This window comes from Physcomitrium patens, chromosome 15, assembly GCF_059467195.1.
Source record: "Physcomitrium patens ecotype Gransden chromosome 15, ASM5946719v1, whole genome shotgun sequence".
Taxonomy (NCBI): domain Eukaryota; kingdom Viridiplantae; phylum Streptophyta; class Bryopsida; order Funariales; family Funariaceae; genus Physcomitrium; species Physcomitrium patens.
This window is the reverse complement of record NC_143424.1, coordinates 15,399,892-15,412,846: the sequence shown is the minus strand read 5'-3', so window position 1 is coordinate 15,412,846 and position 12,955 is coordinate 15,399,892. Positions and strand designations below refer to the sequence as shown.

General features: G+C 35.1%; 1 protein-coding gene and 1 long non-coding RNA gene across 2 annotated transcripts; both read right to left on the bottom strand.

Moving 5' to 3' along the window:
* Positions 1-4,555: 4,555 nt before the first annotated feature.
* Positions 4,556-9,131, bottom strand: LOC112292803 (uncharacterized). The gene is made up of 9 exons (XM_024541633.3): positions 8,522-9,131; positions 7,617-7,989; positions 7,168-7,360; positions 6,869-6,978; positions 6,463-6,562; positions 6,075-6,298; positions 5,783-5,825; positions 5,351-5,613; positions 4,556-5,123 (listed from the first exon to the last, which is right to left on the bottom strand). The coding sequence occupies exons 2-9, from the start codon at positions 7,859-7,861 to the stop codon at positions 4,694-4,696; spliced, it is 1,608 nt and encodes a 535-aa protein (XP_024397401.1). The 5' UTR covers positions 7,862-7,989; positions 8,522-9,131; the 3' UTR covers positions 4,556-4,693.
* A 1,964-nt stretch (positions 9,132-11,095) lies between these two features.
* On the bottom strand, positions 11,096-12,829 carry LOC149987776 (uncharacterized). The gene is made up of 2 exons (XR_016506802.1): positions 12,690-12,829; positions 11,096-12,266 (listed from the first exon to the last, which is right to left on the bottom strand). It is a non-coding gene; the product is annotated as an uncharacterized LOC149987776 (long non-coding RNA).
* Positions 12,830-12,955: the final 126 nt, after the last annotated feature.

The following is a 12,955-nucleotide window of genomic DNA, read 5'->3' as shown; positions in this document are numbered from 1 at the left end:
GGAGCTTTTGAAGCACAGATACATGAAAGAGAGTGAGAGTAAACATTATCACAGGGTTTGCAGCACAATGGTTGAGAGTTTGAAGGTTAATGAAGAGGATGGTATATACACATTAATGGTGATTATACCACTAATACTGTAACTACTTTGTAGTTGACCATTTGATACATGAAATGAGCTTCCTTGATAGTCATCTATTGTCACATCTTAGGTTTGTGATCCTTGGATACATCACTTCAAAGGCCATTACTGTCCATTAATGAATCCATGTTTTCTACCAGAAAGTTAGAATTGTCTTCAATTGCTACTTTTGTTTTATTGTTGTAAGAATAAGTGCTACAGGTTTTATAAAATATAAGGATTTGAATTAAGGAGTGTATAGGGTGAGAATATCAAGAGTGATTGCAACATATGTTAGTTAAATAATAATCATCTTCATAATTGAATAGTTGCCAAATTGATGAATACATAGGTGCTTGAATACATGTATTGCTCATTAAATGGATATTCAAACATAATCAAACATCATTGTCTTCTATGTAAATGATAATGATTTAATATATATATATATATATATATATATATATTATGTTGTACTTGAAAAACTCTTAAGTATCTAAATAATGTTTGATTATTATTTGAATAAATATAGGAGAATATTAAATTAATTCCAACTTTTACTAAATTGATCCACCTAATAAAACCATCATTACACCTCCTTCTCTCCATTTTCCTATTTCCAATCCTTGCTCATGTTTGTATCCCCCCTCTACTATCCCAACCCCCTCTCCTCTCAAATTTTTCCATTTCAAGTGCTCATCTTCTATTCTTCTAATCCATCCTTTCTATTTCTATTCTTTATCCGACATAATTGTTGTCATCACCCCTTCTCTCTCCCTTCTCCCTTCTATCTACTATATTCCTACTTTGTTAAAATAGATTTGTTCTAGTTTGTTGTTTAAGAAGGTTCTATGTTGATAGTAATAATGGCAAGCAATAGGAGAATTGTAAAGACACAATGAAACCATTAGTATTCTTTTTTTCTTCTTCTCAACTTGGCTCCTACATTTGACTCTAGCTCCATCAAAAGTAAAAGTGCAACTCTGCCATACAAGAAGATGATGAAGACAAAGAACTAATTTAATATGATCTACTTATGGATACAACTATTGAATCCCTCTTCTATTTTTGATAAGAAGGTTGTTGCTACATGCCAACATAAAATGGCGCTGCTTTGAGAAGAATGTCATTGGCATTCCTCAATCTTCAAAATCTTCCACAAATCTCTTTTTATTTTTCAAACTTGTAAATTTTTGAAAAATTTATTAGAATCTATTGATATAGATATTTAATAAGAATATTCTAAAAATATTCTATTAGATTCTATCAAATTATAAAAGATTCTTAAAAGACTCTTAGAATATTCTAATAAGTTTTAAAAAGGTCTAAAAAGATTAAAAAAGTTGTCCAAGAAGCTTCTTAAGATTGCTTCATCTTTAGCTAATATGAGAACTTCTCCGGAAACTTTCTAAGATAACTTCATCTTCAAACAACATAAAAACTTCTTGAGAAGCTTCCTAATACCTAATATACATAGGAGTCAAGACTGAGGGGATATTAGTCTAGACAACACATCTCTTGGAGCATTAACTTACCTTTCTTGGTGTTGATCTTGTACTCAAATGATTTAATCAAGTTCTTATTAGCTTTTTTCTTAAAATTCTTTTGTTCAACGTCTTGTTTGGTCCATTCTATAGTATATTTGTGACACCTATTGTTGAATGCTTGGACTTCTTTTCTAACTCAACCAACAACTATGGCTCCATAAAATCTCTCTAAACACACAAAAGAGATAAATTCCTACTATTCTATAGCTTCAATGACGACAGTGAAACCTGGCTACATAGTTTGTTATAACATTGATCATAATCCACTTCAATTGCCAATCATGAATACACTTCTCTCTCTCTCTCTCTCTCTCTCTCTCTCTTCATCTCCTCTTCTCGCCTTTAATTTCAAAAATCCATAAGATCTCCAATCCAAAAAATAATAGTTCTAAAATTAGTACATAAATATAAAATTACATACATAGTTCAGATGGATTCATATCTACATCTTAATTTTTTTTTACTAAAATACAAACTATAATACTTATGCATCCTAGAAAAAAAGGTGGAAATTAGATTGCTCTATAAATCTTGAAAGAAGTATCATAAGGATATAAAACAATCAAAGCCAATAATACATATTATGATTAATAATAATACATATTTTGATTTCTATTTCCTCAAATCAAATTTCATTTAGATACATATTTTGCTTTCTATTTTCTCACATATCTAATTGATTACCTAAAAAGATCTTTGCAATACAGTAAGTGTTGTCAAAAGAAACAAGATCCTAATCATGTTTTAAAATGTGTTTTTGTTAATTTGTGTGGTTGTTATTGGCTTAGATGTAGCAAGAAGTATAGCCTCTAATATTAAATTTAGACACAGTGGAAATAGACTTGTCAATCACTTCAACAAGACCCTACTTCAAGTTGGAGCCTTTGGTGTGTCTAGTCGATATCTTTGGAATGCTAAAAAAAAAACGGTTGGTAATATGATGACATTGGAGCTAACAAGCTTTCAAAAAGACTAGTTGCAATGGATCTCCATGAGACTACGAGAAATTAGAATAGAAGACAAGAATAAAGACAAGGAGAATAAAATGAATACTATAAGATTTGAGGAAATAGAAAGCAAAATATGAATCTAAATGAAATTTCAATTTTAATATTTTTATGATTAACATATAATTTTATTTCAGTCAATTAAAAAATAAAAAATAAAAAACAAAGTTTGATGTGGTATGAAATTGAGTGGTAAAAAATAGTTTTTTATTTAATTTATTTTTTAGTTAATAATTATATATAATTTTTTAGAGTGAAAATATATAATATCATGTTTCAATATATATATATATATATATATATATATATGTATGTATGTATGTATATATATATACACACTCATAAATTCTAGTTAAAGATACCAAAATATTGAAGAAATATTTGTCATAAAAAACATCTTAAAATATGTGTTACTTAAAAATTAATACATTATAATGAACATCTTATATATTGTATGATAGTTGTATTATAAATTATAACATCATAAAAAAAAAACAAAAAATATATATATATATATATATATATGAACTACTAAAAAAATTTAAAACATTAATAATATATTGACTATGATATACATATAGAATGTAAAATAATTTTTTATTTTTTATATATACAAAAAATCATAAAGAGATAATGCTTCATTGAACCTAATTTGTATGCCTTGTAATGATGTAATAATTGATTGAAGTATTTGTATTTGTAAGACTAAATTTTAACATTTATGGATATCTTGCATATATCTTAAACAACTCTTAAATTGGTTATTCATAGGAATCTTATGTATACTAGTATACTAGCTATCTTATTTTTTATTAGATTCATATGTTCTTAAAGTTTATTGTTGCAAACTAATTTATTTGGCATGCCATTATGTATATATATATATATATATATATGAGTATTAAATCAACCTAAATCTTAAGTCAACCCACCCCAATGACCCCTCAAACACCCAAGATTCCTCTTAATTGTTCTAAACAGTAAGTGTTAGTACTCCACCAATGGAAGGATGTTTGAGGTTTTTTGCTTGAATTAATGAATAGGTCACTAAGATTGACAAACCCTCCATTGCAAAGAAACCAAGGCTAAGCATGATGCGCCTTGAGGCAATTTCAAACCACAAAGTTGTGTGGCAGGTCATTTAAATTTTAGGTGGGTAGATTTTACATTCTTTTATTTATTTATTTTTCTACATACATATATGTTTATTGGTGGATCCTATTTTAGTACACGTCCCCCAACTCTCCAATGATGTTCTTGTTTAGCCTTTCATGATTCTCGATTATCGAAGCATCTCAAGGATCATAAACAGCTTAAAACCAGAATCAGTGGATCAACGAACTAAGGTACCAAATAGTTAATGCGTGCAACAAAGTCAAATTGCAAGTGTTTTCAGGCCTTGGAGTCATCGATCTAGCATCTCACTCCCCACAATGGTAACAGTAGACCAATTCATTAGTACATGACTAGTTGGTCTATTGATTAGCATGTGCAGAGACAATAAAGTTCACACAATCGTAATGGTTGTGTGACCACAAGCTGGTCCTTGCATGAAATGAATAAAATTGGTTGTACGGGACTGCATATCAAGGATGAGAAAAGCGCCTTTGTTATCTGTTCTTTTGAGATGGGAACCTTATAGATACTATACATGAGCTTCAATCGTGTTATTTGTGGAGTCTTGGTTGAGACTGGTTAAAACTACTCCACGTATAACAACGGTCAATATCTAACCTGATGAGCAGAAAACATGACGTGGCGACAGCCGCTTCAGGAGAACACATCTTAATCTTTAAAAACGACAGGAGCCTCAAGATACTCTTTGATCTCCAACGCTTGAGAGCTGTCGACGCGTGATCTTGGCACCCTGGTGGAAGTAGATTAAGTCTGGAACTCCAACTTTATTACCCTTCGTGACAAAAGACAGCGATAGCCAACTCAGACAGGACAGTTCAAAATACGTACTATATGCATGGAATAATACTATAAACTATGGAAACACTACACTTATTTGCAATGCTATGCAGAGAGAAAGTCAGAGTCAGAGTCACAGTCGTCATCTGGAGTGTTTTCCCAAAACTTTGAGCAGTTGTGATGCTCCAGAGAGACATCAGTTCTAGAGTCAACCAAAGGATTCACACAATTCGAGAAATCCTGGAAACGCACAAAGCCAGGGTCCTCCCCACAAGTTCCAGTTACAAGCTTCCCGCCATTTGCTGCGAACGCACTTACTCCAGTGCCAGTAGAGGAAGAGATTGTTGAATCAATGGCGGATATTTCCTCGCCCGTCTCGGCGTTCCAAACACGCACATGGCGATCGGCAGTGCCGCCTGTTATGACCTTGTATGAATCGTAGTGAAGTCTATGCACCGATCCCATGTGGTTACCAAGAACTGCCCATGGAGTTGGGGACTCGCCAACCATTCGAAGATCCCACAGCTTTGCAATTCTGGTGAAGGCGTTTAATAAAGAAACACATGATCAGATGCATAAAGATGAATTTAAGGACACTTTCAGCACAAACTACCAAACAAAATAATCTGAAACAGTGTTGAAATCTGAAAATCTGAAAACAAGAACAAATCTGACAATGCGAATGCCACCAGTATGTCACGTCACATGACTAACAGTGCAAAACCGACTATGAAAAGTATCAATAGGTTATGACAAACGAACTTGTCGGATCCTCCAGTACATATGCCAGTTCCCGATGGAGACACCGAAAATGTGAGAACACCAGATGCATGAGATGCCACAGTTGCTACTGTGCACATGGTTCGTAGGTCAACAGCTTTAATAGTAGTGCCTCCACCAACATAGCAAATAGAGTCTACGCTTTTTAGGCCCACAGGTATGCCCTCAAACGTCCCCTTTGTTGTACCCACGCACGCTCCTACTCCAGCTGATGAAGGTGTTACCATCACATCCCACACTCGAAGCTGTAAACAGAACCCACGTTTAGGCAGCAATTAAATCTCGCTTAACGGATAACGATTATTGAAAGTGTACAAAAACACAAAAAATCACAACTTAGAATCTTCAGAACTGCTGCAGCTATGAGCCTAGAGAAGCCCGTGAATGAGTCAAAGAGGATAAACAGAAAGCAACCTTGGCATCTTTAGCTGCACTGATGAGAAGTGCTGGATTATGCCTGCATAGTGAATGATGTGCAACGTTAGTTTCAGGCTTCAACCAACAAGAAATTGGGGGAGAAGACCCCTAACCAGTTAGTATTCAAGGCACTGGTTTCACACGCTTACTAAAAAGAAAAGTACAAACAAAAACCTTACACCAAACCAAATAGCACACACCTCTTAAACCGGTCGTGAATCAAACGTAAAAGATATATAATGAAAAAGGGGACACTAGGCTTTCAACGATGATGGCTGAAACATCATACCCAGCAACTGCAAGCTCTTTGATTGTCGGTTCAAGACCGTGTAGAGTGGCTAAGAGGGGAGAACGACCCCTGCTATTATTGGAATAGGAAAGACTCCATAGGCGAACCGTGCCATCTGTGCCGCCACTGGCTAAGACTGGAGGAGAACCTTGTTTCCCAACCAATTGATCTGCAAGCGTGCTCACTGGCCCTTGATGACCTCGCAGAGTCCGAAGTGAGCGGCCCTGAATAAAAAGAGACGTGAAAATGTATAAACCTTCATAATGTCTTTTTTTCTCCAGAGCGGGAAAACTGATCAAATAATTACATTTGAACTTCCATATGAAACACATCCATAGCCACAAAGGAACAAACGTAAGGACAAAAAAGTATTTTCCCCGAACATTACCTTTCCCCAAAGACGGATTGTATGATCGCAGCTCGATGTGACGAGGATGTTTCTAACACCAAAAATGTTACGCAATGCCACAAGTCCAGCAGGTATCAACCTGCATAATCATTATAGTAGAACATTAACGATGCCATTACCAGCTAAGAAAATAAAAATAGACTGACATTCTAGGCACCAGTTACTCACTTAATCAACAGCACTAAAATGTTGTAAAAGAGGCAAGAATATTACCTGTAATTTACGAACATATAAATGAGAAAATGGAGCCAAAAATGAGACTAATACATCTTCACTAACAGAGCCAGTTAAAAGCTTAAAGCGAGGTCTGGATAATAATTAGAGGTAAATGTATTCAACATCTCTTTGCTTATTCGGCGATCATTGAAATATAGTGGAATTATACCTCATGCATGTAACCCGTGCATTATGATCTCTGAGTGTATATGACACATTTGGAGCGTCCAAGTGTCCCTTTTCAAAAGGCTTTACCTTCCATACTGTCATGATCGGACCCTGTTCAGGTTGGAAACAATCAGAACCAAGATAAGTCTAAGCCTTAAGTGGTAACCCTTACATGTCATAAACTGTCATCATCTAATACGTAGCAGTCGCAGTCACTCTGTTTGACGCAATGATATTCATGACACAGTCTAATAGCCTACTCCGATTCAGAGAATCCAGAACACTCGTACCCGAATTTACCTGTGCAACTGTGACAACATCCTCGTCAAGCAGCAGATGGTTAACAGCCATTGGTAACAATTGCACGTACACGTCCATAGGATCTGTGTAACGTAGTTGCTGAGTGGCGGTATGTCTTGCCACATAGGCATCCCTGCCGCCACAATACTGGAATGTGTGTCCGGAATACAACTGCTTGGACGGCCACCGCTTCCTGTGCAGGTGTGCATATGGAATAATTCGCACATACGTTAATGTGGTTTGAGTCAAACAGCCATAAAATTCACATGAATATGCTACTCCTATAAAAAGATTAACAAGACTAACAAGAATAGATACGTTGAAGCCAATCTAAATTAGAGTACAAGTACGCCAGGGCAATGCTAAACTGCAAAAACCGTTGGCAACATAGTCGAACATAACCAAAACTGGTAGTGAAGTTTAACCGACCGAGTAAAGTGAGGAACAACCTGCACTGAATCTCCCACACAGTATCGGAGTATGCTGCATCTCGAAATCTTTGACATGTCATTGCCATGTTCGTCAGGTCATGGAGTGACAGATTCGATGCACATAGCACCAAGCTATCCAAGTCCAAGTCAGTGACTTTTGTTTCGTACGAACGGGTGGTTGAATTTGTGGACTCACGATCATCCATATATTCGTGATGTGCTTCCTGCCCCGAGCCTCCAGTTTCACACGTCGACTGAACCATATTGATTTCTTGATGAGCTCTTGCACTGTTCGCAAATATTTATGAATGTTGCTCCTGCTTGATACTGCTCTTTCTACTTTCCCCAAAGATTTTGATTTGATATCCTTCTGTTTCTTCTCAACTGGAACCTGGTTTTTAAAAAAGAAATTTGATAACGTTAAGGTTACCTTCACATAACTCTGAGCTAGCGAATTCAACGGCAAAAAATTGATAATTCTGAAAGTAGAACCGCATGCACTTTTCAAGAGCATGGTCGTTCAAACTTTCAGTGATGAACTACAGATAAGTTAATACTCAATACTTGGATACAATTGTCATGCAGGCGATTTCAACGTTAAAAATGCAATAAAGAAAACTTATATGACCTTCAATCGTAGGCCAAGAAGCAGGAACAACTGAATAAGTAATGGAGATGGATCAAAGATAACGGAATTAGGAAAAAATAATGGCTAAAGAACCATTCACTTATAGATCACAAAAGTAAAGGGATATCAACGATCCGAGGCTCTCAAACAGTGCTTGACGTACAGTGTTACATAAATTTTCAGACGCTAATTATTATAGCTCATTCTCCAGCTTTCTCTTCAATCAGAAAATAATATCAGCAGTGCTAATAATTGGAGACAAAAAGAGAGTTCAAGATAGAGTATTTGAACTTACACGCCATCAGGGGCGCTTCCAACACCAATGCTACAAGCACAGCAACTCCTTGCTCCCATACACACACCACCTCCCAGCACTCTCCTCGCGCCCACCATGAGAGCATCCAATCACCATTTGCGAAGAGAACCCAAGCCGCAGAGGAAAAATCATCGAGGAGAAAAAACTAAACGCCATATAATCTCCAGAAGAAAATCACACCAACAAAACCTCGCTACTACCTTTGTACCATCCAAAGAGCACAAACCCTAATTGTCACGAACGGGGTACTTTCCGTCCTCGAAATTGATAACTTGCGCAGACTTCTTCCTAAATCAAAGTTCTACAACCGAGTCTTCGGAGCAACGTGTTTACGCTCACTCGATCCCTGCTTCAACCTCATCAATGAGTTAAATTGTTAGCCCTGCGGCTGGAATCAGCCAAAAGGCTCAGCTACGTCTGTAGCTCCTAGTAAAGCAATTCCTCACAATTTTCTCAGAGTTGGACTACAGCGTCCTCGCAACCTTACTAGCAACGTTCTTCACTCAAATGCACTAGCGAGGCACGGCGGAAAACCACTTTGATCACTGCACTGCTCCAAATTGAGCTGTGAAAAGCATAGCAAGGCGGTGACTACCGTGGTGATCAGGTATACTTTGATTCTTGTAATAGTTTTTTGGCTGATACCCTCCTCTTACCACTAGAACCGGGTGTCTAATTTGTTCGAGGACATGCATTGCTGTGGTTGGACGACGACGGGTCCGGGTATTAGGTGAAAACTCTATGTGGTTACAAACTCTGATTTAAATCTGTTTGAAATAACTGTTGTCAAACTATGATCGCTTATGTTTCTCATGTACTTAGTGTCAGTGATTTTATACATTACGTTTTTTTGGATTCAATATTGCTATGATTTAATATGAAATGAAGTACTATGCATATTCATTTCATGCAATACTAAGCTTTCTTTGCTATATATGCTAGGGGTAGACAAAAAATGGTGGTGTCAATAAAAATGCAATTACCAGAAAGATAATAAAAAGAAAATAAAAAATACATATATTGTGACATAATTGTAACAAACATTATATTCTTTATTTTCTCTAGTCTTTTAGAAAACCTATCAGATTATTATTTTAACTATCTATTTTGATGGATAATTATTTTAAGTAGAGAGTCATTAAAAGATATTAGTCAAGGAGTATTAAAAATCTTCAACCAAAAATATTATGATTTTTTGTAAAGCTACCATCAATGTTCTTAGAAACATTTGTGTTCTTAGAAACATTTGTGCTTTATAAATTCCATATATATATATATATATATATATATATATATATGTCAATGTATAAATGGTATGTATATGTAAAATTAGTGTTTAATCAAAAAAATATATGTATATTTTTGTTATTACAATCTAATTATTATAGAATTGTAACTTATAGAAAATTATATTTAATTTAATTTAATATTATACATAAGATCAATATTTTATAACTAAATAAAAGAATATATATATATATATATATATATATATATAAAACTTATTCTATCACTTAATTACATTTTATAATATCACTATCTGATTGTTTGAAATGATTTCAAGGATAATAAATACCTTAAAAGAAGAAAAAGAATGTCACTTTCTTCTTAGCTTCATTTTTATTTATTATTTATATTAATTCCCTATTTTATTTGTTATTTATTTGTATCTTTTTATATAAATACACATTTTATGATCTAATATTATAGATAGTTATTATAAAGTATTTATAAAATTACTTTGAGTGATAAATAATATATATATGATACATTTAAGCATAATTTATTTTACAAAATATAAAAATAGAAATAATATTATTTTAGATATTAACTAAAAAATAAAAATTAAATATGATTATTAAAAACTATTAGTATAAAAAATTAAGATTTGTGTATAGACAAATCAAATATATTTCTAGTGAAAGTTAAATGTATATTGGTTTTATTAAAATATAGCAAATAAAGTTGAATGATGCATGTAATTCTTTAAAAATAAGCCATATAATTATCAAGCATTATAACATAAACATATATTTTTTTAGAAAAAATCATTTATAATGGTATATTTACATTCTTAAGACGAAATATTCTTGAATATCAAACTTTCTTTAAGAATACCTTACCAATGCACTAAATACTAATGATGAATAAAACAACATGTTAATTGAAATACATGAGATCAAACAAGTTATTAAAAAAATTTAGAGAGAAATTTATAATTTTCTTTACACAAATATCTCACATTCCACGTAGACATTGAAAATTAAAATTTTAAGAATGTGAAATTAAAAACAACTATCCATTGCTTCAAACCAACAATTTCTTTGAAATGTTGAGATTTAAAAACATTTCAGTTTCATTAACTCAAATTGGAATAGTATTAAGCTTGATTTTCTAACAAAAAGAGTAAAAGAATTAGATGTAACAACAATTAAGTATTTTATTAATTTTAGTAATGCTCTTTGGATTTTGCAACATCGCATTATCATTGACATTACCATCCTTGCAAGCACAATCTTCACAAAAAGACAATAAACTTTACAATTGTGCACGTCTACAAATTTTCGATATATTCAAGACCGTTGTACTGCCATGTGAAATACCTGAATTGGGTGATTGAGAATCTACCCAAAGAAGGGAACAATGCCAAGAATGAAGGCAATCGGCCTCCGCTTCTAGGTAGTTTACCAGAATTCATTGTGAGAAGTAGATTACAGTGATTGCAGAAACGAAAGATTCCAAACTTTCATAATCTAATTTTTATCATGAGTAAAATGTTTCTGTATAAACCATGTCCCTCTGGAACTTTTCCCATGTGTAAGTTTGGCAGAACACCACGTTGAAAACTTCAACTTCCACGTTGTCTTACCCAGCCAATTCCAATGCCACTTTCTCAACCTCCACATTTTGAATGATTAGTGACTAGTCTAGACAAACTGCTAAATTGAGTGTAAACTTAGAAACAAATCCTTGCCTTCACAAAAAGTGAGCACAAACAAGTCTGATTAACAACTGCACAACCTGCATTCCTGTTTAAATTCATCAAAACCACACACCAAAAGTTCTCCAGAAGCAAAGGCAACAAACGGATGCACAAAGCATAGAATAAGAGGTCGAGTATGCTTGGACACAATGCAAGACGGGGCTCAGGTCACTTGCACTAGAATGTATTACACAAGTTTAAACCGAGGGATGTGTACCTTTGAAACGGGGCCAACAAAGAATGGCCCTGGTTGTGTCTTCTGAATGATACCTGCTTTTCATGGTGTGCCACTCATTTGTGAAAAAATTAGCATACATATAATCCCATTTCTTATTTCTCGCTGTAGTTGGGAATACATACCTTGTATTTGCGAGCAACAGCACCTACGGAACTCATCATGGTTGTCAAACATGTCATAAAGACGGAAAACGGTGGCAGGCTCTGACAGTTCCCCACTGGTTCTAGCAATTGCATCAAAGAAGTCCACAATCTACAGTGGAGTCAGTTTTTTTGTCATTCCAGGCAGCATGAGAATCCTCAGGGTTGATTAATCACGACCACCTCGCACCTGAATGGAGAAAGCTCGAAGAACCTTTGAAATTAGGGTCAACCATGGTGTAGTCGTCATGCTCAAGTTAGCGCAAGACGAACGGGTAGACGTGTTTTTTGTTGTGTTCGTAAAGATAGTCGAAGATTCACTCGCAGAGTAGCCTGTTCCATCTAGTCCATACCAATCGGAATCTGCACAATTGGGCTAATATCAAGAAAGACAGCACGCGCACAATGACCCCAGACTGCAGCCCACCCCACAGCCCTTGCCTCGAAGTCACATACATCATGCCAAATTCGCACCTAATTTTATTAGAGTATCGATCCGCGGATACTGATTGGCGGTCTCAGTGGTAAGACCTCTAAAACCAAAGCAACAAGTTCACGGCAGATTGGAACGAAAAAGCAAGCGCACACGATAGCTCAGAGGTATTCAGACCCGCAAACGACGCCGAACCCACCTCGAAATTACATAAGTATCAGCTTCATAGAGAAACATGAGTGAAAGCACACTACAGCAACAGTTTCACCCCTAGCAAAACACAACCTACACGCCCCATTTGCCGCCAATTTTACCAAAAACAACATAAGATTGAGTTGATCAAATCAAGGCACCTCTTCACGCAAAGACAGCACAATCTTCCTCCGTCAAAAGAACATGTCGGAATTCCACCATGAACTATGCAATGCTCCGTAATCGGACAAAGAGTCAAGAAAAAGACGAGACGAGCGGTTGATAACCGGGTGAGAACAGCCTTGAACCCTCCCTATGACAGCGGGGGGAAGGGATAAGGCTGGTACTGTAACGAAAGGAAATTCGAGCTTCCAGGAAGAAGGATGAGTTTCTAGACGACGTGATCTCTCGGGAAACAGTTGGGTTT

Bases quoted from the DNA above. Each gene is read 5' to 3' on its own strand.
- LOC112292803 (XM_024541633.3), bottom strand. From the start codon at position 7,861: ATGGTTCAGTCGACGTGTGAAACTGGAGGCTCGGGGCAGGAAGCACAT. The intron at 7,361-7,616 runs GTTGTTCCTCAC...ACACCTGCACAG, and splicing joins GTGTGGGAGATTCAGTGCAG to GAAGCGGTGGCCGTCCAAGC. The intron at 5,124-5,350 runs GTTCGTTTGTCA...CGCCTTCACCAG, and splicing joins TGTACTGGAGGATCCGACAA to AATTGCAAAGCTGTGGGATC.